The sequence below is a fragment of the Erythrolamprus reginae genome, chromosome 3 (assembly GCF_031021105.1).
Source record: "Erythrolamprus reginae isolate rEryReg1 chromosome 3, rEryReg1.hap1, whole genome shotgun sequence".
Classification (NCBI taxonomy): Eukaryota; Metazoa; Chordata; class Lepidosauria; order Squamata; family Dipsadidae; genus Erythrolamprus; species Erythrolamprus reginae.
In genome coordinates, this window is record NC_091952.1 from 156,870,452 (window position 1) to 156,890,888 (window position 20,437).

The window sequence follows — 20,437 nt, forward strand, 5'->3', positions numbered from 1 at the left end:
CTATATTTTTTTATTGGGATTATGCAGCTTTCTGGGATTATGCAGGTGCCTTTCTTCCCCAGAAAAAGCCATATTTTGTTTAAAGAATTGCAGACAAATGCATCCCTGTCCACCGTACAATACACATAGCTTATAATTTTTCTGCTCTTTCAAGATAGGTGGTCAAACAAAACACTGGCTGCAGATAGTTCTCTTTTTCAAATTTCAGGAAAGTTCATAAATGGCTCAGTGACTGGCTGATTTTGGGCCATTCATTACTTCTCTCAGCCTAGCCTACCTCACAGAACTGTGGTGGGGAAAATAGGAGCAGGAGGGATATTTGGAATGTTTGCTGCTTTGAATCACTTATACAAATAATGATGAAATAGAAATAAACAAATAAATGATTTTTTGGGAGGATGGTGTTTTACTTTGTGTCAAGTCAGCTTCTCATTTTTAAAAAAAGTTTAAATATATTTTGAAGAATATATAAATACAGGTGGAATAGGTAAATTACCAAGCAAATAGCAAGGTATGTACAGGCATACACTGGCCCTCTGAGACCCCAGGCCTCAGATAATTGGTAGAACATATACTGTAGTTCAATCTTTAAATCACCATTCTCTGTTTTTTTTAAAATACTGCAAATCCATCCTTCTCAGAGAACTTTTTATGCAAATTCAGAGAGCTTGTCAGAATAGTCAACATAAAGAGTTTATAGGAAACGTTATCACATGAACTTATTTAAATAATTGGAAAATATAGTACAAAATCATTGTGTGGCCATAGGATCCAATATTTTTAATTTTCATTCTAAATCCTAAGGTACTGCTAGGGATAATGCAAGAAGTGAACAGCAATTTCATCTCCTCTACCCCCTTCTTATTCCTTTGTTTATATATATATATATATATATATATTCGATTTTTATGCTGCCCTTCTCCTTAGACTCGGGGCGGCTTACAACATGTTAGCAATAGCACTTTTTAACAGAGCCAGCATATTGCCCCCACAATCTGGGTCCTTTAGTTTCCACTAAATAATAAAGAAGTCTACTTATGTACTTATGCTACAAGTATGCAATTTAAAAATTTCTAGTTGTGGAAAATATGGGAATAACATTTGGATATCTTATGATCAAACTGGTTTCTGTATGCTTTTCCTTCTAGACAAAACTTCTGTCCCACAGGGAATCCTCTCTTCAGACACTGGCCAGGCAGGTGAGCAGCCTCCCGACCAGGTGGGCGAGCATCTTCCCGGCCAGCGCGGCCATACGGCTTCTCGGCCAGGTGGTTGAGCGTCTCCCCAGCCAGCACGGCCATGCAGCTTCTTGGCCAGGGGGGTGAGCGTCCTCCTGGCCAGGCAGGCGAGCGTCTTGCCAGCCAGTGCGGCCATGCCTGCCCCCTGCAGCAGCCTACATTGATTCCGAGCAGTGCAGCTTCAGGGCCATTCCAGGCAGTGGTAGCTGTGTTGTTAAAAGCCGCTGGGTGACATGCAGGCAGGCAGGCAGGTGGGCGAGGGGCGCTTGTTCCTCCTGCCAATCTCACATTTCAGATAGTGCCTGCCCTCACCCTGCGGCAGTCCATATGCATCAGCGCAGTTTCGGGGCCTTTCCTGGCAGCATTGTTAAAAGCCACTGGGTGACACAGAGGCAAGCCAGCAAGGGGCACTGTCCCCTCCTCCTCGTTGCGCCAGTCTCATGTTCCAGGCAGCATCCATCCAGCCAGCCATGGCTGCCCTCCCCCTGTGGTAGCCCATGTGGATCCTGGGCAGCACAGCTTCGAGGCCTTTCCTGGGGACAGCAGCATAGGCTGGGGAGTTGTTAAAAGCCACTAGTGGCGCAGAGGCAGGCGGGACAAGAGGAGTGACTAGCGGCAGCGCTCCCGGCTGGCAATAGGGCTGTTTTGTTCATCCGTAACTTGCACTTGCCGCTTGGTTGCCCATTTTGCTGTTGCAGCCCCGCATCACAGAACTTTCCCCACACACCACCATCCAGAATGCCCTCACTTCACCCAAGCATTTGTTTGCCTACATGATTTCCATCTCCATCACATATGTCGCCATTGTGTACAGGGAAAGTAAAGTTTATGGGACTAAGAAAAAATATTCAATCAATTCCAACTTTGTGAGATCTTTTTCTTTCATGAGAAGTTGAAATTGATTGATTGAACTTTTTTCAGCCCCACACAAACTTTCTTTTCCCTGCATAGAATAGTGTGAAACATGATGAGGCTGGAAATCAGGCAAGCAAGTTGAGGAAAGCGACATCTGGGTGATGGTGGGTGGAGAAAAACTCTTCCGCCCCAAAAGAGAAAAAGACAAGGGGAAAGGAAGAGATGGCAGGAGGAGCTCCCTCTCGTTCTGTGCTCCCCAATGAAAGGCAGTGGCAGCCTAGTTGCTTCCCTTTGCCGCAAAGAAGGCAAGCAAGCATGGTGGGATTCTGGGGAGGGAGCAGGCAAGGCAGGCAAGCATGGCTGGGCTGCAGACCGCATGGAAGATAGCAGGGAAGACAGGCAAGCATGACAGCACCACATGGAAGAAAGCAGGGAAGGCAGGCAAGCATGGCTGGGCTGCATGGAAGGGATTTGTGAAGGCACGCAAGCGGGCCTGGCCAGGGGACCGCTGGGAAGGCCATGGGAAAGGCAGGCCTGTGGGGGAGGTAGCTGGGGACTCACCAGGCAGAGATTAGCTGTGCAGTAGGTCAAGGCAAGTGAGGGAATCAGATAGCAGCAGCAGCTGTGCAAAGGGTGTGAATCTAGGAAGGCATGGCGCGAAAAGGAGTGAGTGGGAGGCCGGGGCCAGCCAGTGGTAGTATTTGCCGGTTCATACTACTAGTTCGGGAGAACCAGTCCAAACCGGCTGAATACCACTTCTAGAGATAATCCAAAAGGATTAGAAATATTTCTTATGCTCTCACCTCAGCTTTTTAAAAAATAAGAAATTATATTTTGTTCACGCTTTTTTATTATAACTAAAAACGTTCCTGCCTTGCATTAAATTATATGGCTACTGTTTCTTTTTTAAATTCAGTGGATGAAATTACATTATTTTTAAATGATACTTGTTGGCTATTTTACAACAATTTACAGTACATTAACAGTTTAGGCTTACTGCTGCTACAATTATCACCAAGAAATAGAAATATAGTGCTGGTGATTTTGTGATTAAATAAAATTATTTCAATCTCCTACTTCCTGTTGTCAGGCCTTATATTTCAGAATGTCTCTATAATAAGATCAAGGACACTTTTCTATATCACAGCAGTGGTGGCATCCTGCATTAATATAAACTTGACATCTCACATTATTCTCACTGTGCTATGATGGCAATTCCCCATCTCCTTTCAAGAATAGGAAAAAAATGAGCATCTGCACTTGAGTTAGTAGATAACATCGCTAGCTAAAATTTCCATATCTCTAACTTTGAGCTGTGTTGGTAGCAGTAAATCAAAATTTCCCATTGAGTAACCTTTTTGCTGAAAGATGTGTATATGTTATAACTGATAACTACCGTGTTTCCCTGAAAATAAGACCCTGTCTTATATTTTTTTGAACCCAGAAATAAGTGCTTGGTCTTATTGCCCTGCACTCAAAGGCCCGTTTGGGCTTATTATTGGAGGATGTCTTATTTTTGAGGAAACAGGGTAGTCAAGACTTATTCTTGTGATCTTATGCAAAAGCTGCAGCCATTCTTATACCAGATTTTCAAAGCTCACTCTTTAGGATAACAAAGTCCAGGGAAACATGCAAATCAAACACTTCTTTTAATAGAAGAGAGGAGGAAAATTACTCCTGTAACAATATTTGGATCCTTCTAGGATTTATTTATTTTTAAAATGTCTGAAATGAGTGTCTAAAGGAAGTGTCTGAAAGGAATTCAGGCTGCAAATATTCCCCCTTCCTGTTTTTTTTTTAAAAAATGTTTGTACATAAGATTGTACAAAACATTTAATTCATCAAATTTCATGAGTGGTGTTTTAGAATTTGTTACTGATTTATTTTTATTTTTTAAAATGCAAAACAGTCTGCTCTAAGCATTTTGAATTTGGAAACAAAATGATTCAAATTTGGAACACCTCTCTTTCAAGCCTAAGATGCTTCCAAAAAGGCTTCAAAATGCTGTTTGCCTTTGAAGCAGGGCATTTTGAAGAATTCACACTTGGAATCTTTTAAAATGAAACATTGATCTATTTATGCAGTTCCAGCTTTTTACATGATATTTGAAATAGTTTAACCCAGCTATTGACCATGTATTTTCTGCCAGTTATAAAAATTATTTCACTGGCCCTCCCTAAAAATGTTTATTATTTCTTTTCTGTTTTTTTTTAAAGGTTCTTTAAATGACAACCTCCCATTGAGACCTTCATTTTTCAGTCACACTAAGCATTAAAAGGGAAGAAGGCAAACTTGTACAATCCGAATAGGAAGCAATTTCTTTTCTTTTCTAGGAAGTGAGAAAAATATCAAAGCCCTGTTTCTACATATATAAAATAGAATTATAAAAATAGAGGAACAATGTTGTTCTCTTCAATAAACCTCAATAAATTGTAGGCAGAAGATGTGTTCAGTCAAGCCTTAGACCGATTGCAAAATACTTGTGCTACCACAGTCATATTTAAAAATTGACTGAAGACAGATGGCGAAAGTAACTCAATTTATAGCAATGTTGCATGGTCCCCTACAGGCATACTCAGGCATCCTGCTGAGAAAGACTTGATGTTTAAGCAGTCTGTTTTCAGTTCACTCAGGCTGGATGCTAAGGAGAGTTTTCAGTCAAATTAGTGTAGGAAACCTTGATGGCGAGCAGTTGCCTTCAAGTATGTCTTATTTTAAGCTTACTTGCATTTGCATGTTTTCCAACAGATAGGTGGGCAGGAGTTGAGGCAAGGAACGGGTGCTCACCCCGTTGCTTGTCACTCAGGTTTCAAACGCGGGCTGTCAACTTTCCAGCTGACAAGCTCAGGATCTTTAACTGCCCTAGCATCAGATATGACTAGACAGGAAAACCTTTACCTTTTCTCTGTTAAGGCAGCCTCTGCGTGGCCAGGAACCTCTCCATGACTGTGTCAACTTTTGAGTCTGTTAAAAGGTATCCTTTTTCTTACCACTCTATCTTTGCTGCACTATTATCTGCTTGTTTGCAGAAGCTCTTGAGACATAAGGATTGTTTTGTATTATATAGCTATAAGGATGCCAATATATAAATAACAATAATCCAGTCTGAACTAATCAACCAGAGGCTTTTATCTATCTGGAAACTTCTGGGAAACCTCATATTTTAACGTTTATTAATACCACAACCTCTTGGGAACATGGATGTCGTGCCTGTGTTTAATCTGATACATAATTATTGACAATAACTTTATTATCGAATGATGGCAATTTTCCCCTGTGTATGCTGCATCTGAAACCTTTTGTTTCTCAGACTTACACAGAGAAATGTGTAGATATAACCATAAACATAACATCTCCTTTTAAAAAAAGTTAATATTATAGTATATGAAGACAAATTTGTACATTCATTTTGAAGATAAATAATAAAATTAAAGCAAACTAGTTTGCATTTTAACAAGCTTGGAATTTTAACAGTGACTACTGTTATGGATCAAGACTTGGGTGTGTAAGAATTCTTTACCTCTGAAGTCCAGTTTCTCCAGTAAAGTCTTACAACTTAGAAGATTTATAGAAGTAGGATTTCTTGGTCAGAAGAAGCAGCTGAAATAAAAGCTTGAATCCCTTTTTACCTGTTTGATTCATCCAAGATAAATTCCAACATGCTATCCTTGTTAAAATAAATTGGCAAACACAGTGATGTAGAACTTTGCAGCCAGTATGGAAACACTTCATTCTTACTTTCTAGGTAAGTCAGGATGGGAAATCACTGCTTGACAAACTGCAACGACCTTTGACACCTGGAAGCTCAGATTCCCTAACAGCTTCAGCCAACTACTCCAAGGCAGTACACCATGTCCTAGATGTTATTCATGAAGTCCTGCATCATCAGAGGCAATTGGAAAACATTTGGCAACATCGAAAAGTTCGTTTACATCAACGGCTTCAGCTCTGTGTCTTTCAACAGGATGTACAACAGGTCAGTCCATATTTCCTGATATTGGGGATTCTGTATGGAAATGCATGCAGAGGCTACCCACAACTTCTTATTCTAAGGGGAAGTTTTAAAAAACAAAATTCTCAACCAGTGGACTTTCATATTGAACTCAGTTTGAATTACAAAAGTAAGCTAAAATAAAATGCTGAGTTTGAAGAAGGAAGGGTGGTAATGTAGCAATGATATTAGCAGATTTTCTGCTGGACAGCTGGAAGTTCCAGGGTCAAGTACCATCTAAAAAATCCTGTCTGATCCTGATTGTTGAAAATTGAAATGAATGTTTCCTATAAAGTCTGAATGAGAAACAGTCAAAACCTCTCCTTGAATTTTTACACCTCTTATTGGTAGTGTGATGCCACTCACTTTGAGACCTTCAATGCATCTGCAAATATTAAGTGAAGTTCTTGCCACCCAAATGTAGGTCAAATACATGTCTTTGCTTGTGTGTTCTTGATATATTGCAAAGAAGGGTTACCAGAGACTTCAAAACACAAAATTACTGCAGAGTTAAATAAGAGTGCTCTTTGAGGAGTCAGATTATTTCAAAAGTCTAGTTGGATATTCTGAAGTACACAAAAAGAGAATCAACTCTAAAATATAAACAGGGAGGAGCACAACTTTCAAAATTAAGCAATAGAATTAGTAAGCAGTTAGCATGGGCAGGATCTATTTGTCTGGTAATAAAAGATAAAAGCAGTAGAAACCATATAATCAGTATGTTAATTTCCACTGCCACCAGGTTCAACTTAATTAAGTCTTCGGAGAGGGGCGGCATACAAATCCAAATAATAAATAAAATAAATAAATAAACTAGGAGCTAATGGGGAATTAAAGTCCTCCCATTACATATAGAACTGGTTCTCCAGTTAATGAAGACCTGAAATAGTTGGTTTTGGGAGCCAGATGGGAGATGTGTCCTTCTGGAACTCATGTTACAGATTACCCTTTCCTCTTACTTGGGTTGCACCAGCTTAAAAGAATCTTAGATAGTATTGCCAAATATCATTCCATTCCATTTATATCAAATGGTTCTATCCACGAATATCCAGATCAAATACAAGTCAGCTCATCCATAAAGAAAACTGTAGAAAGCAACTATGGAGCCTGTGGTCAATCTCATTACTCTCACCTCTCCATAAGAGAACCTGGTCACTTTAAACAAGTTGGCAAGTGTTTATAGACAAAACAATAATGGAAAACAGACATTTTTACTGTTCCTGTTACCAATGTTAAGCCCAAACCTGAGTTTGTGTCACTGCTCAGTCATCTTTTTATCTTATCCCATCATCACTTAGAAATCTTTTTAATCACTTCAGCTCCTTGATATATCAGTGAGCTGCTTGATTGGCAAGTGGAAAGAGCCATATAAAAATGCTCTTATCCAGAACTATAATCACCTCACACTGCCAGGGATCAATCAGATTCAAAAATGGAACTTTCTGCCAAACCACCCCTCCCCCCCCAAAAAAGTCCTAAGAAAAGATGCAAGAATCACCAGGTGTCCAGCACAAACCATCTTTAAATAGGAATTTTGTGCTTATGGAGGAGTAAGGAATCCACAAATTGGTCCAAAGGTAATGTGAGCATAGCAAAAGATTGATAACAACCTCCATGGTGACATCTGTTATGAAGTATATATAAACTTCAGCATGTGCCTACCTTTGTGAGTTAAAATAAAAATTACATGCAATAGTTCTGTTGGAAGCCACAAATTCCCAGGGCAGTCTAGCTCCCATTTCCAGGGCTTGGAGCCTGAAGTTCCCAAACTCTGCACTATTCAGTGCTTCCTGCAGCAACCTGAAAATGAGGCTGAGGAGGTCTTGGAGAACTTATTTTGGGCAGCAGGGTTGTCAGTGCACCAGCAGCAGTTCTACCATATCCCTTTGGACCAACTTCACATACAGGCATTCCAGTAACCTCTGGAACAGTGTTGTAATCACTGTCAAAGTTTCACAAATTATTGTAGCATCACTTCCTTAGCAGTGGAAGAACCTGAAACCCAAAGAAAAAGATCTCCAATACTGTACAACCATAGTCCCTAACTGCCCAATCCATTCTCAGTAATGTAACCAGTGTATTGTACACTTAAATCAATCATAATCTTTTTGAAGTAAATGAATGTTTCTGATGTTTTAAAGAAATGTAGAATCAAGACCTTATTAGGCAATACCTGAAGTCCTCTGTTGGCAGCTACTTCCCAAATTTAATCTATGGCGGCGTTTAATTTTTATCTATGGACAGGTTTTACTTTTATGATTGGAACTTTTAGCATATTGTTTTATCTGCAAAGATGGGGAACATCTGTTTGGGAAAAAGTGTCAGTGGTGTAAACTCTTGTCATTGTCTGCTTTCATTTCAATCCTTTGCATATACTTGGAGAATGAAGTTATTGTGAGTCCTCCCAGATTCTGAAGGGAAAGGGGCTTAAGCCTTCTATTTTGAAAATATTAAGTGCTCTCCATATCTCATTTGCCAAATATATTTCAAAATTGCTAAGCCTGCATATTCTAAAATAATTCTTGTTCCCCAAAATCATCACAAATAAAAAAGATTTTGCGGAAATAAATTTTGACTTGTTTTTCATACATGATAAAATAATCAACATGAAATAGCCAAATTGGACAGCAGTTTATAGGAGAAAAAATACCCCGTGTGGAGGTGGATTGTCTGTATCTGTCCAGCCAATCAGCTACATATTTTTGTCAACTTAAGGCATTGTACATGTTTAAACTAATATTCCCCACAACACTTTGTGGTGCTTGACAGAGAATGACTGGCCCAAAGTTAGCCAGCTGACTTTTGGGCCTGAGGGAGGACTAGAAGTCACAGTCTGGTTTCTAACACAGGAGGAGCCACTACCCCAAGCTGGCTTATGAAAGGTTTGTAGTTCAAATGAATACCATGACTTAATAGTTTGCGTGCACAAGCAGTGACTCTGTCCAGCCTACAGAAAAAAAGTCAAAACAATAGATATGTCTTACAGTACAATAGATTTGGTCAACAACAGAGTTGCCTCAAGATCTTGCCAGTCCCCTGAGACACCCAGGCCTAATGACAAAGCCAGGTTTTGATGAATTTCTAGAAAATAAAGTGGGATGGATATAATCTGATTTGGGGGAGGGGGAGAATTTATAAGGTGAGCACCAAGGCAGTTAAGGGCAATTTTTTCAGGCCTGCTAAGTGTAGATCCCTGATAGGTGGGACCTGCAACATGGCCTTTCTTGCCAGATCTAATGGGATGAGCAGATGTAATCAGGAAGAGACAATTCTAACCGGACTGTATGCTATAAAGAGCTTTAAAGGTCAAAACTAGCACTTTGAATCGGTTTCAGAAGCAGGTTGGCAATCAGTGAAGCTCATGGAGAAGAGGTAACATGCAGTTCTGGATGTACACATAACTGTGCATGTTTCTGCATTTTGCACCAGCTGAAGTTTCTGGATACTCTTCAAGGACAGCCCCATGTAAAGCACATTGTAATAACTGAATAAGAAAGTGACTGGGACACGAGTACCTGACTGGAGCCCTCCAGTTCAGGGACAGGCATAACTGGTGCACAACACAAAATTGTCCAAAGACCCTTCTAGCTACAATCACCACCTGCTCCTTTAGCAGTAGTTATGAGCCCAAGAGAAACCCTAGACTGCTCACTTGGGCCATACAATTCATACATGCAGCACTAAAAATGGCATAATCTTAGAACCAGCATGCCCCCAAACCCAATGCTACTCTTGCCACAGTTCAGCCAAAGCCTGTTGTTCTTCATCACAGCCTCCAGACACCTGGATGAGACTTCCATAGCATTGCTTAATTTGCCAGGGGAAGAGATGTGTCATTGGGTATCATCAGCATAGTGATGATATCTCACTCCATGGCAACAGATGATCTCATTAAGTTCATAATAGCAGTGGGATCAAACAGTACCTTATCCTATCTATTGTAATACAGATGTTGGACAGTCACTGGGGTCACTCAGTTCAGCTTCTACCTTCAGCTGTGAGAATTCATTGGGTGACCTTTGCCCATTCATTTCTTTCATGCTACTTTATTTCATATCTTTCCCTATTGTTATGGGGGGAAAGAAATGGAGATACAATGTAAGAAGGCTTCAGCTTGAAAAGAAAAGGTAGGATACACCTGTAACAAAACAAAAATTATGGTTGGTGTGTGCCTCCAAAAACCTCCATATATTGAGAATGGGATTAGAATGAAAATTAAAGTAGACTAGTATTTCAAAATAATAGCCTTAGCTTGGAAGCTAAGATTATAGTTTGGATTCTAAATTGCAATACTGTAATCAATAATAGTGAAATGTTTTAATTAGATTTATTGTTTAACAAGGTTTTGAGATGTTGTTTTAAATTAATAGACTCCACAATTACCAGACAATGAAAGAAAATGGTTCATTTTTTTTGATGTGTTGGCTAAGTACTTCCTTGGTTTGTGACTAAGGCAGAAGCATAAAGGACTTTAAAGAGTTGATGACATAATGATAAAGCATGGTTTCCTTTTTTTCCTTTGCTGTCTTTTGTGGTTATGCAGGATATTAAACAGTGGTTCTGAGAACTTGGAGAGCTACTATGCTAGCCCAAGTAGTCAACATTAAACCAAAGGATCAGAAGTCAGATTTAACAGAAGTCATACACTTTTCTTGTAATACTTTTAATTTTGTTATATCTTTGATATAAGGCAGGCATGTTGTATGGTGAAGAGTGAATATGTTATCGCAAGCTAATTTAAGCAGATGCTTGATGCGTAAGGGTTCCCCCTGCAGGCTATAGGGTGAAAGTTGACTGTATGGGACATGCCATTTCCCCAAACATTTTTTGTATAGGCTGAATTAAGGCTTCATATTCAAGGAAGAGCTCCTTAGTTATACAAATATTTGCTGGTATGATGTATCTGTAGAGAATTTGCAGAATAGGGAACATCTTGTTTCAGTTACTGCTTTAATTGCCACAGTATAGGGATGTATATATTGGCTTCAGTTCCCAGAATGTTTAGTGAATGCTTAGTGAATAGATTCTGATTACTAAAATCATTGGGACTTGAATGGCATGGAAAGAAAGTGAATGGAAAGAAATTTTTGCCAGATGGTTCAATTGAATTCTTGCATTTTTTTGGTGAAGCACGAAGGGGTAGCTCCTTGGGTCAGGGTAAAATTGCATTTCAGTTCAGTGATTTCCAAACATCATGTTCTCATGGACTCCTCTGTATGAATTTGTCTGCCAAGGAATTTTACAGATAGGACCTAGAACCTGTGGTTTACAGAAGATACTGGTGATATTCCTGCATGCACAGTCTATTGGATAGTGACATAGAAAATTAATCTCTTACAGCAATGTAGAATTTAGAAGCAGCTCCGTGTATCAGTATTTGATATGTGATGGGTGGGTGTTTTTTCCTCAGGATAATTTAATTTGGTTTTCCAAATTTTTCTCATTGTGAGAAAGATTGCTGGAGTAGCTGGACCTTTGCTGATTTCAAAAGGATCTTTTTTCTATTAGCAGGCCACATATCTCCATAGCAGACCACTTGATTGCTTAGTTTACAAACTCAGCAATAAATGGAGAACTTGCTTTTTATCATTACAAACTTTTGTGAGATAAATTGCCTCTAGTCTGGTGGACTTATAACAATATCATCCAGGTGTTGGGTGTTTTTATATTTATATAAAAGGTAGAATAAGGAAGGAAGGAAAGAAAGAAAGAAAAAGAGAGAAAGAGAGAAAGAAAGAAGGAAGGAAAGAAAGAAAGAAAGAAAGAAAGAAAGAAAGAAAGAGTCATAATGTTAATAATTGCTGGATTTTCACTAATATTTGAATTTGACTCTGGAATATCTATATTCCATGATATAGTAAAACATTTTAGGGAAATCTATTAGGAAAATAATGAATTATAGCTTCAGTTGATTTATCCTATTAGGTTCCACAACAGCAGAAACCATTAGAAGAAGCTTACAAATATACAACTGGATTTTGTTTATAATGTTCTCTCTTGCAGGTGCTGGATTGGATTGAAAATCATGGAGAAGCTTTCCTTAGTAAACATACAGGAGTTGGGAAATCTTTGCATCGAGCCAGAGCACTGCAGAAGCGCCACGAAGACTTTGAAGAAGTAGCTCAGGTAGGGGCTTATCATTGGCGCTATTCTTGGCATTCATTTGAAAAAGGTCATGGCTGGAAATCCTGCAAGGTTCCCATGCTTTCAAACTGCAGTGTTTGCAACCAGTTTGAAACAAGCAACAAGGAGATACAACTGGTTGCAATTATTGCAGCTTGAAAACATGGGTGCCTTGCAGGATCTGACATTTATTCTTTCTTTTTCCTTCCTTCTTCATTTGTCTCCCTAGTGCTTCACTCCATTCAGTTTTCTTTCCCCTTTAATGAAGGTATCCCTTTTCTTCACATCATTTCCATCTTGTTTCTCCTTCTCCCTCTTTACTGTTTCTGATGGAACATATCCTTGAGACAGTTTTGTGTCCTTGAGTAAAAATGTTTAATATATTTAGATGAGAGAATCGAGTACATTTATAAATGGGATAACTTATTTTACAGGTGATTAATTTTAATTAGCAGTTTTTAATTCGGTAACCTTTTTTTAAATCTTGACACAGACGTAAGTTTGTTATTCATATATCAGGGAAAGGAGAATCTCTAATACAGGTCGTCCCTGATTTACAGCAGTTCGTTTAGTGATCATTCAAAGTTACAATGGCACTGAAAAAGTGACTTATGACAATTTTTCACCCTTACAACAGTTGCAGAATCCCCATGGTCACATGATCAAAATTCAGATTATTATTTCAAATCCAAAGAAAGCCAAATATCAAATTGTCCCAAAGTCCAGTTCTGTAAATTTCTTTTTTCTCTTTAAGTTCTTTTCTGTATATTCTGCATAAAACTGGAGAAAATCACTGAAATCTCGCTCACGCGAACATCTTCACACAGGGTTTTACTTGCGCATGCGCAGAAGCAAAATCTCATATGAGGGCACATTTTGTGCATTGGGGGCATGCAGCTGCGCACGCATCTCGAAAATCGCTACTAAAACGTAGCACCTTACCATTCTGGTAGCAAGCCATCACTGATCCAGACCCTCACAGCCTCCAGGCACCGGCACATCACCTCCACTGTTTCACTGAATGGATAGTTTGCAAATGATTATAGGAGCTCGGCGTAGATGATTTTTCAAGTAGAGGATAAATAAGCAATGATAACCTTGATTATGCTAAAAACAAGTACTAAAACAAAGGGTTTTTTTCAAATATGGCACCTTTAAGATATTCATACTTTAACTCACCTAATTCCCCAGCTAGCATTTTACCGTCCATTTTCTCTAGATAAAGATTTTGTTCGTGTCAATTAATAACTCAAGAGCCCTTCTGAAATTGGCTGAGTCAAATGGGTACATCATATTACTGGGTTGTGTTCCATTGATAACTAACTGTGGAAGAGTTAAATATATCTCCATAATCCAATGATTCCTGGTGATATTAAATATGCTGTGTGTCGTTTTATTGTTATTTATTTTGTATGACCTTCCTTCCAATTTATGCACACAAAGCAAGTGACGTGAGACAGTCTTTTACCAAAATCAGTTGTGAATATGAAAGTAAATGACAGGTTTGCAAATGTTCTCCTCTAAGTTTAAACCATGTGTTTATTGTCATGGGCCTTCAAAAGATAGGGTGATGATATCACCAGAGAATCCAGGGTTTATACTCTGCTTCTTTCATCTTTTAGAGTAAGATAAAACCCACTGGAAGCTTGGCATATATGGTTTCTTCCATTTGCCACCAAATCTTGATTGGAGATCATACCTCAGCAATTCAACAATTTACTGCTAGATTTCAGTAGTGAAGTCTTGTAGGACATCAAAGGTTACAAAATGAGGTTGGGGAATTGTTTATGGGTCAGTGTACTCTTATTCTCTTTCCATTTCTGCAGAACACATATACTAATGCAGACAAATTGCTAGAAGCAGCTGAGCAGCTGGCACAGACAGGAGAGTGTGACCCTGAAGAGATCTATCAAGCTGCCCATCAGCTGGAAGACCGAATACAAGATTTTGTTAGGCGGGTGGAGCAGCGCAAAATCTTACTGGACATGTCTGTGTCTTTTCATACCCATGTTAAAGAGGTAAGCAAAATAACAAATAACATCGGGATCTTTGTAAGTGCATGCTCAAAAGCTAAAATAACAGCAATGGTAGAATTGGTCTTTCAAAGATCCTTAACAATGTAACATTTTTGGAGTCCCTATGCCTTCTAATGGACCCTGACAGGTTTGCCTAATGCAAAGGAGCCTTTCAAAACAGCATTGGTTATCTGCTTCATTATCTATCATTATACTTCCTTTATTATGTAGCACATAAATGGTAAACTTAGCTCTCAGTAAGACATTTCTTTCCTTCTTATGTAGATTTACTGGATTTGTTTATACAGTACTAGAAAGTGAAGGGAAATCTAAAGGATAGTTGTACATTTATGGAGTACAGTAATTGGCTCAGCAGTTGGTTTTATAGGAATATTCAGGAAAGATTCAGGAGGCAAAAGAAAGCATAGCTATTACCTGTTCCATAAGATGAGGAAAAATAAATGGAAAATATGTAACAAAGTTGATACTTCCAGTTGTTAATTGTTCAGGGTTGCCCTAATAGAAAAGAATTTTTTATTGACCAAATGTGATTGGACAAACAAAGAATTTGGTGCATATGCTTTTATGTACAAAAAAGAAAAGATATGTTCTTTTTTGTTTTTTTCTTCTGCCTCCTCTCTAGTCTGTGTCATAATCATGTTTTTAAATATTGTTTTTATTTGTAAATCTGAAATCGGGAGTTAGATTGTTTTTTACTAACTGAGTCACTTTTAGAATTCTTTTGGCTAAAGAGCAGAGTACAAAATTCTTCAGATAAATAAACCTTGCACTTTTCTGATCTTAAGATTCTTGCTTCAGAGCATTACTTATATTACAGGTAAAATAATGCAAGCTATAGTTATGTGAAAAGAAATTGAATAGTTGAATTCTATGGTCTTGCGTATTAGGGCATAATTTTAAAAAAACCACCTGGTCCTTGGCAGTTCTTAAAAGTAGATAAATACAACCTCAGATGAATAGCAATACAGTATATGTCATATTATAAGATGTTACTATTTTACAAAAAGAAAGCCAAAATGGACTGTAGGTTGCCACCTGTATTGTTATATTTCACATGAAGAATCCATTGATCCTTGTGATTTTCTTTATTTTATTATTTTAAAATAACTTTTCCTCAGGCAACTAGTATGCTGACCTTTAACCATCACTTTCCCTAGCTCCAGAATTCCTCTCAACCCCCCAACATATCCAGAAGCATTTTCCCCCCAAAAGTGAGTTAATGATGGGAAGCCCTTGGTATGCTTTGAAATATGGAGTATTTTAAGTGGGGGTTAAAAAAAAACACCAATCGAACAAAATTTGGAATTATAGGGTTGCAAAAGATGAACAAAGATAAGATAAGGCCTACTAGCTCAGGGCTGCAAAAAAGCCTGATAAACAGTAGCAGCTAATGAACTCCCCTCCCCCTCCTCGGTTTTTGTTGTCCTGCTGTGTTCATTCAGCCTTTTGGAGCTCTGATGTAGTAGCCGTAAGAAAATGTGCAAAATGATCCAATAAAGAACATAGACCAGAGAGTGGACTATCTGTCAATATTTTGAGTTTTAAAAGAGTGAGGGATTTTCAGACTGTGTCTTGTATGCCAGGAGTCTGGGGTGACAGTCGCAGATTTTGAAGCAGTGATTTTAAGTATATTCATAGATTTTTGTGAATCTGTGCAAGAGACAGCGTGCGAAAGAACAGTAATTCAGTGAAAATGAGTGTCATTCCTTCAAATTAGGCCCTGTCAGGAAAGGACCCTGTACAGAGACTGCTGGAACTTGTCACTGTTACAAAGAATGTCTGTTCAGTTTTGAAAGTAGTTGCAACCAAGGAAAGAGCTGACTGAAAAATAGCTCGGCAGCAATGGTCACTAATTATTTGTAATAACAGAAGAAAGGATCTTTTTTTTAAAAAAAAAAAACCTTTAAACTGTAGCATTTTAATAAACATTTTAGAGCCAAAAAAAAAAAAAAGGGTAGAAGAAAGGCCTTTGTAATCTGCACTGGCAACAACCCAATCTAAATGAGGGTGAAGTAAGCTTTTATTCTATTATTTTTATCTGCAGGCACTACTCTATAGTTCTTAATAATAGTTAATCTACTTTTCCAGAACCCAAATTCAAATCTAGAAAGATTATTAGTAAAGTGTAAAACTCTAGTCCTGGTGACTGACCCAGATTTGGTCTTACAACATTATCCTGGGACATGGATATTTGTCTTCATTTGTAAGATTATTAGTATTTGCTAAGCATTCTAGTTCTGTCTTGAGCTGGAGTGAAATGATAAATCTCACAAAATAAGTCATTAGGAGAACTGTTTATAGCAACAGTTACTTAGTTGGAAAGCTCAAAGCAAGAATTAATGGCAGAAACTGTAGTCTGCATCCCAGAGGGCAGTTTAGCTTCATTCACTGAGTAATTCAAAGCTGTTATTTTTTTGCTAAAAATGCTTTGACATTTGTCTGCACACATAACTTTCTAACTGTCAGTTGTACAAATGTGCATTTAAATAACTTCCCTTTCCCAGGTGGGGAAAAATGGAATGTGAATTGGCCCAGGTGTTTGCCTAACTGTGCCAAAAGTAGGGGGGGGGATCAGCTATATCAACTATTGATGGAAGTATGGAACTTTTTTTGATGAAGATGAATCCTTGAGATGTAGTGCATAAACATTTTTGCCTGGTGTTTTAAAAAACATTCCTCAGTGGCTTGTAAAAAACATAAATGTTTTGTGCTTTTTAAAATACTTGCAAATGTTTGTAAAAAACAAATGTTAAAATATTTGTTGTTCCAAATATAATTTTTAGAGAATCTGTCAGCTCCTTTCTTAGTCTTCATAATCTAGGCTAGAATGAAAAAAATGAGACTATTTCTTAGTTGAAACTAAGAAATAGTCTGTCTCACTTAGATTTTCAAAATTCACTATAGAAATACTTAAGTATGAAGACTAAGAAAGGAACTGACAGATTCTCTAAAAATGGTATTTGGAACATAAAAATAATTTTGACATTTTTTTGCAAGTGTGAAATTTCATGACTTTGAAAAAGAGTCATTATTACAGAAACGCAACACTATTTGCTTGTGTATGTGCACCCTCACACCTGCAAATTACTATACAGTATTGCTGTTTCTATCACTGTTTTGATTGACAATATATTTAGGCTGCATTAGAGTGTTTTTCTCATGATGATCTCAGGAAATGATCATAGCTTAAATGACATCAAGAAAAAATCAACAACTCCATACCAATTAACCTCATTGCTCACAATCATAAAATTAAATGAGACTTCTTACTCAAAGGTGATGTAAAGTTGAATAGCAGATGCTGTTACTTTTCTTCACAAATTATGTAAACATACACATACTGTATGTAGACTACTATAGATACACATTTACTTCTATTCAGCTTCACTGCATCTGCATTGTCATATGTTGAAACATTAAATGGTTATATAAAAGCTTTTCTGAGCATATTCCTTAAATTGTTAGTTTCTGGTTTTAGCTGTTGGCCATCCTAGAGCAATGTCAAGCTTATGTAAGTAAATATAATAATAGTCCAAATAATAACAGAGCAAAAGTTGACTGAAGAAACATACTGCAAAGAGTAGTTCAGCTGACATTTAGTTAGTGCTCCTGGCAAACACCACAATCATAATTTACTACTATGAAATTGAATAGTTATTCAGTTACCCTGCAGTTTCTAACTGAAAGGGAATCTGTCAGAAAAGCTTTGCTGGCTGAGGAATTCTGGGAATTGAAGTCAACAAGTCTTAAAGTTGGCAGGTTAGAGACCCCTGACATATTGGATATATCTGGGTGCACATATTGTTTTATATCATTATTTCCTAATTTCACATTTCATTAAGGCAGACAGTAAACAGAAAATACAACATTAAAAAATATTTTAAAATTATTTCTAAAGCCAGGAATATAAGCATAAAATACATAGGCTGCTATCTCTGGAATTTCTGTAGAGGTAGCCCTCAACTTATGATTGATTGCTTTGCAACTATTGAAAGTTGTGGTTGACTTCCCCAGAGCTACGTACAAATCAATTTTGAAAGTTTGGATGGTTCCAAACCCCCCCCCCCCCTCCAGTCACATATTCGCATTTTGTTTCATTGGAACCAGCCTGTTTAACAACCACTTGCATTTGCATAGGGATCATGGCATTCACTTAATGAACATAGCAAAAAATAAATAAATCATAAAATCTTACAAAGTCACATATTGTACTTAACAACTTAATGAACTGCTACAACTTACGACTGTAATTCCAGATTCAATTAGGATCATAAGTAGAGGACTATCTGGGATAAGCATCCTAGGACAGACAAGAGCAACCCAGTTGAGAAAATCCTTCTAATCACTAAACTAGTTGTAGGGTTCCCAGGGGGTAACCATACAACTTTATTTTAGATTAGTGGAAGTGGCTGAACACTTTCCAAAGTATGTCATGCATGCATCCCATTGCAGTGATTTAATTGCCAGAATAAGGTGACATAAAGGTAAAGGTTTCCCCCTATCCAGTCATGTCTGACTTTAGGAAGCAATGCTCATCTCTGTTTCTTACCAAAGAGAGTCAGCAGCATCCAAAGACACTTATGCGGCCAGCCTGACTATATGCCTAGGTGCAAGGAACATTACCTTCCCATTGAAGTGGTATCTACTTGCTTTTGCATACTTGCAAACTCACAGGTTGGCAGGAGGTTGGGCAAGTAACAGGAGTTCGCCCCATTGCACAGTGCTTGGGTCTCGAACTTGGGCTGTCAGCTTTTCCAGCTGACAAGCTCAGCATCATTAACTGCTGAGTCATCGCACCCCTTTATATAATATCACTTGAAAAATTGTATAATATAATATATATTATTATCTGATCTGTAACAGATTTTCCTTGATATAGAAAGTATTGTAGTTTTTATATGTCTGAGCTGATAAAACAAATTCCCGACCACCAAAGCCATTTACATTTCAAGTGACAATTGTACATCCAAGAACATGAACAAAGGCATATTTGACGCGTCAGGTTGAATGCAGAGCCCATTGTAACAGAATACAGTGATCCCTCGAGTTTCGCGATCTCGAGCTTTGCGAAACGCTATATCGCGATTTTTCCACCCGATGACGTCACTCCCTTCCTTTCTCATCTTTCTTTCTCTCTCTCTTTCTCTATCTTGCTTCTTCCTCTCTCACACTCTCTTCCTCCCTCTCTCATCTCTTTCTTTCCTTCTCTCTCTTTCTCTATCTCTCCCCCTCTTGCTCTTGAGCGGCGGGCGGCACCCAGGGAAGGTTCCTTCGGCCGCCCAGCAGCTGATCTGCTCGGCAGCGCAGTAGCAGCGAGGAGCCGAAGATGGGGTTTCCCCTTTGCGTGGGCAACGGGGAAACCCCATCTTCGGCTCCTCGCTGCTACTGCGCTGCCGAGCAGATCAGCTGCTGGGCGGCCGAAGGAACCTTCCCTGGGTCTTCAACTCCCAGAGCGGCGGACAAGCGGCGGCCGGACAAGCGGCGGATAAGCGGCGGCCGGACAAGAAAAGCGGCGGCCGGACAAGCGGAAAAGCGGTGGACAAGCGGTGGGCGGACAAGCGGCGGGCGGACAAGCAGCGGGCGGACAAGCGGCGGGCGGACAAGCGGACAAGCGGCGGGTGGACAAGAAAAGCGGCGGGCGGACAAGCGGAAAAGCGGAAAACAAGCGGCGGGCGGAAAAGCGGCGGCCGGACAAGCGGACAAGCGGCGGGTGGAAAAGCGGCGGAAAAGCGGCGGCCGGACAAGCGGAAAAGCGGCGGACAAGCTGCGGGCGGAAAAGCGGCGGAAAAGCGGCGGCCGGAAAAGCGGACAAGCGGCGGGCGGAAAAGCGGCGGAAAAGCGGCGAGCGGACAAGCGGCGGACAAGCGGCGGGCGGACAAGCGGCGGGCGGACAAGCGGACAAGCGGCGGGCGGAAAAGCGGCGGCCGGACAAGCGGACAAGCGGCAGACAAGCGGCGGGCGGAAAAGCGGCGGCCGGACAAGCGGAAAAGCGGCGGACAAGCGGGCAGGCAGGCGGCTCCTCAGCTGCTGGGTCTTCCCAGGTGCGGAAGTAAAAACACCATCTGCCATGGAAAAAGGGGCGCGCATGCGCAGATGGTGTTTTTACTTCCGCACCACTACATCCCGAAAAATCGATTATCGCGAGGGGTCTTGGAATGGAACCCTCGCGATAATAGAGGGATCACTGTAAATAC

At 39.4% G+C, this 20,437-nt stretch overlaps 1 protein-coding gene across 2 annotated transcripts in view; it reads left to right on the plus strand.

The window, feature by feature from the left end:
- TRIO (trio Rho guanine nucleotide exchange factor) overlaps positions 1-20,437 on the plus strand; it is a 304,905-nt gene that overhangs the window by 151,820 nt on the left and 132,648 nt on the right. For both annotated transcript variants that reach the window (XM_070747107.1, XM_070747108.1), the window contains exons 9-11: positions 5,839-6,069; positions 12,088-12,210; positions 14,034-14,225. In XM_070747107.1, coding sequence (XP_070603208.1) covers positions 5,839-6,069; positions 12,088-12,210; positions 14,034-14,225 — 546 coding nt within the window. The remainder of the gene's footprint in view (positions 1-5,838; positions 6,070-12,087; positions 12,211-14,033; positions 14,226-20,437) is intronic.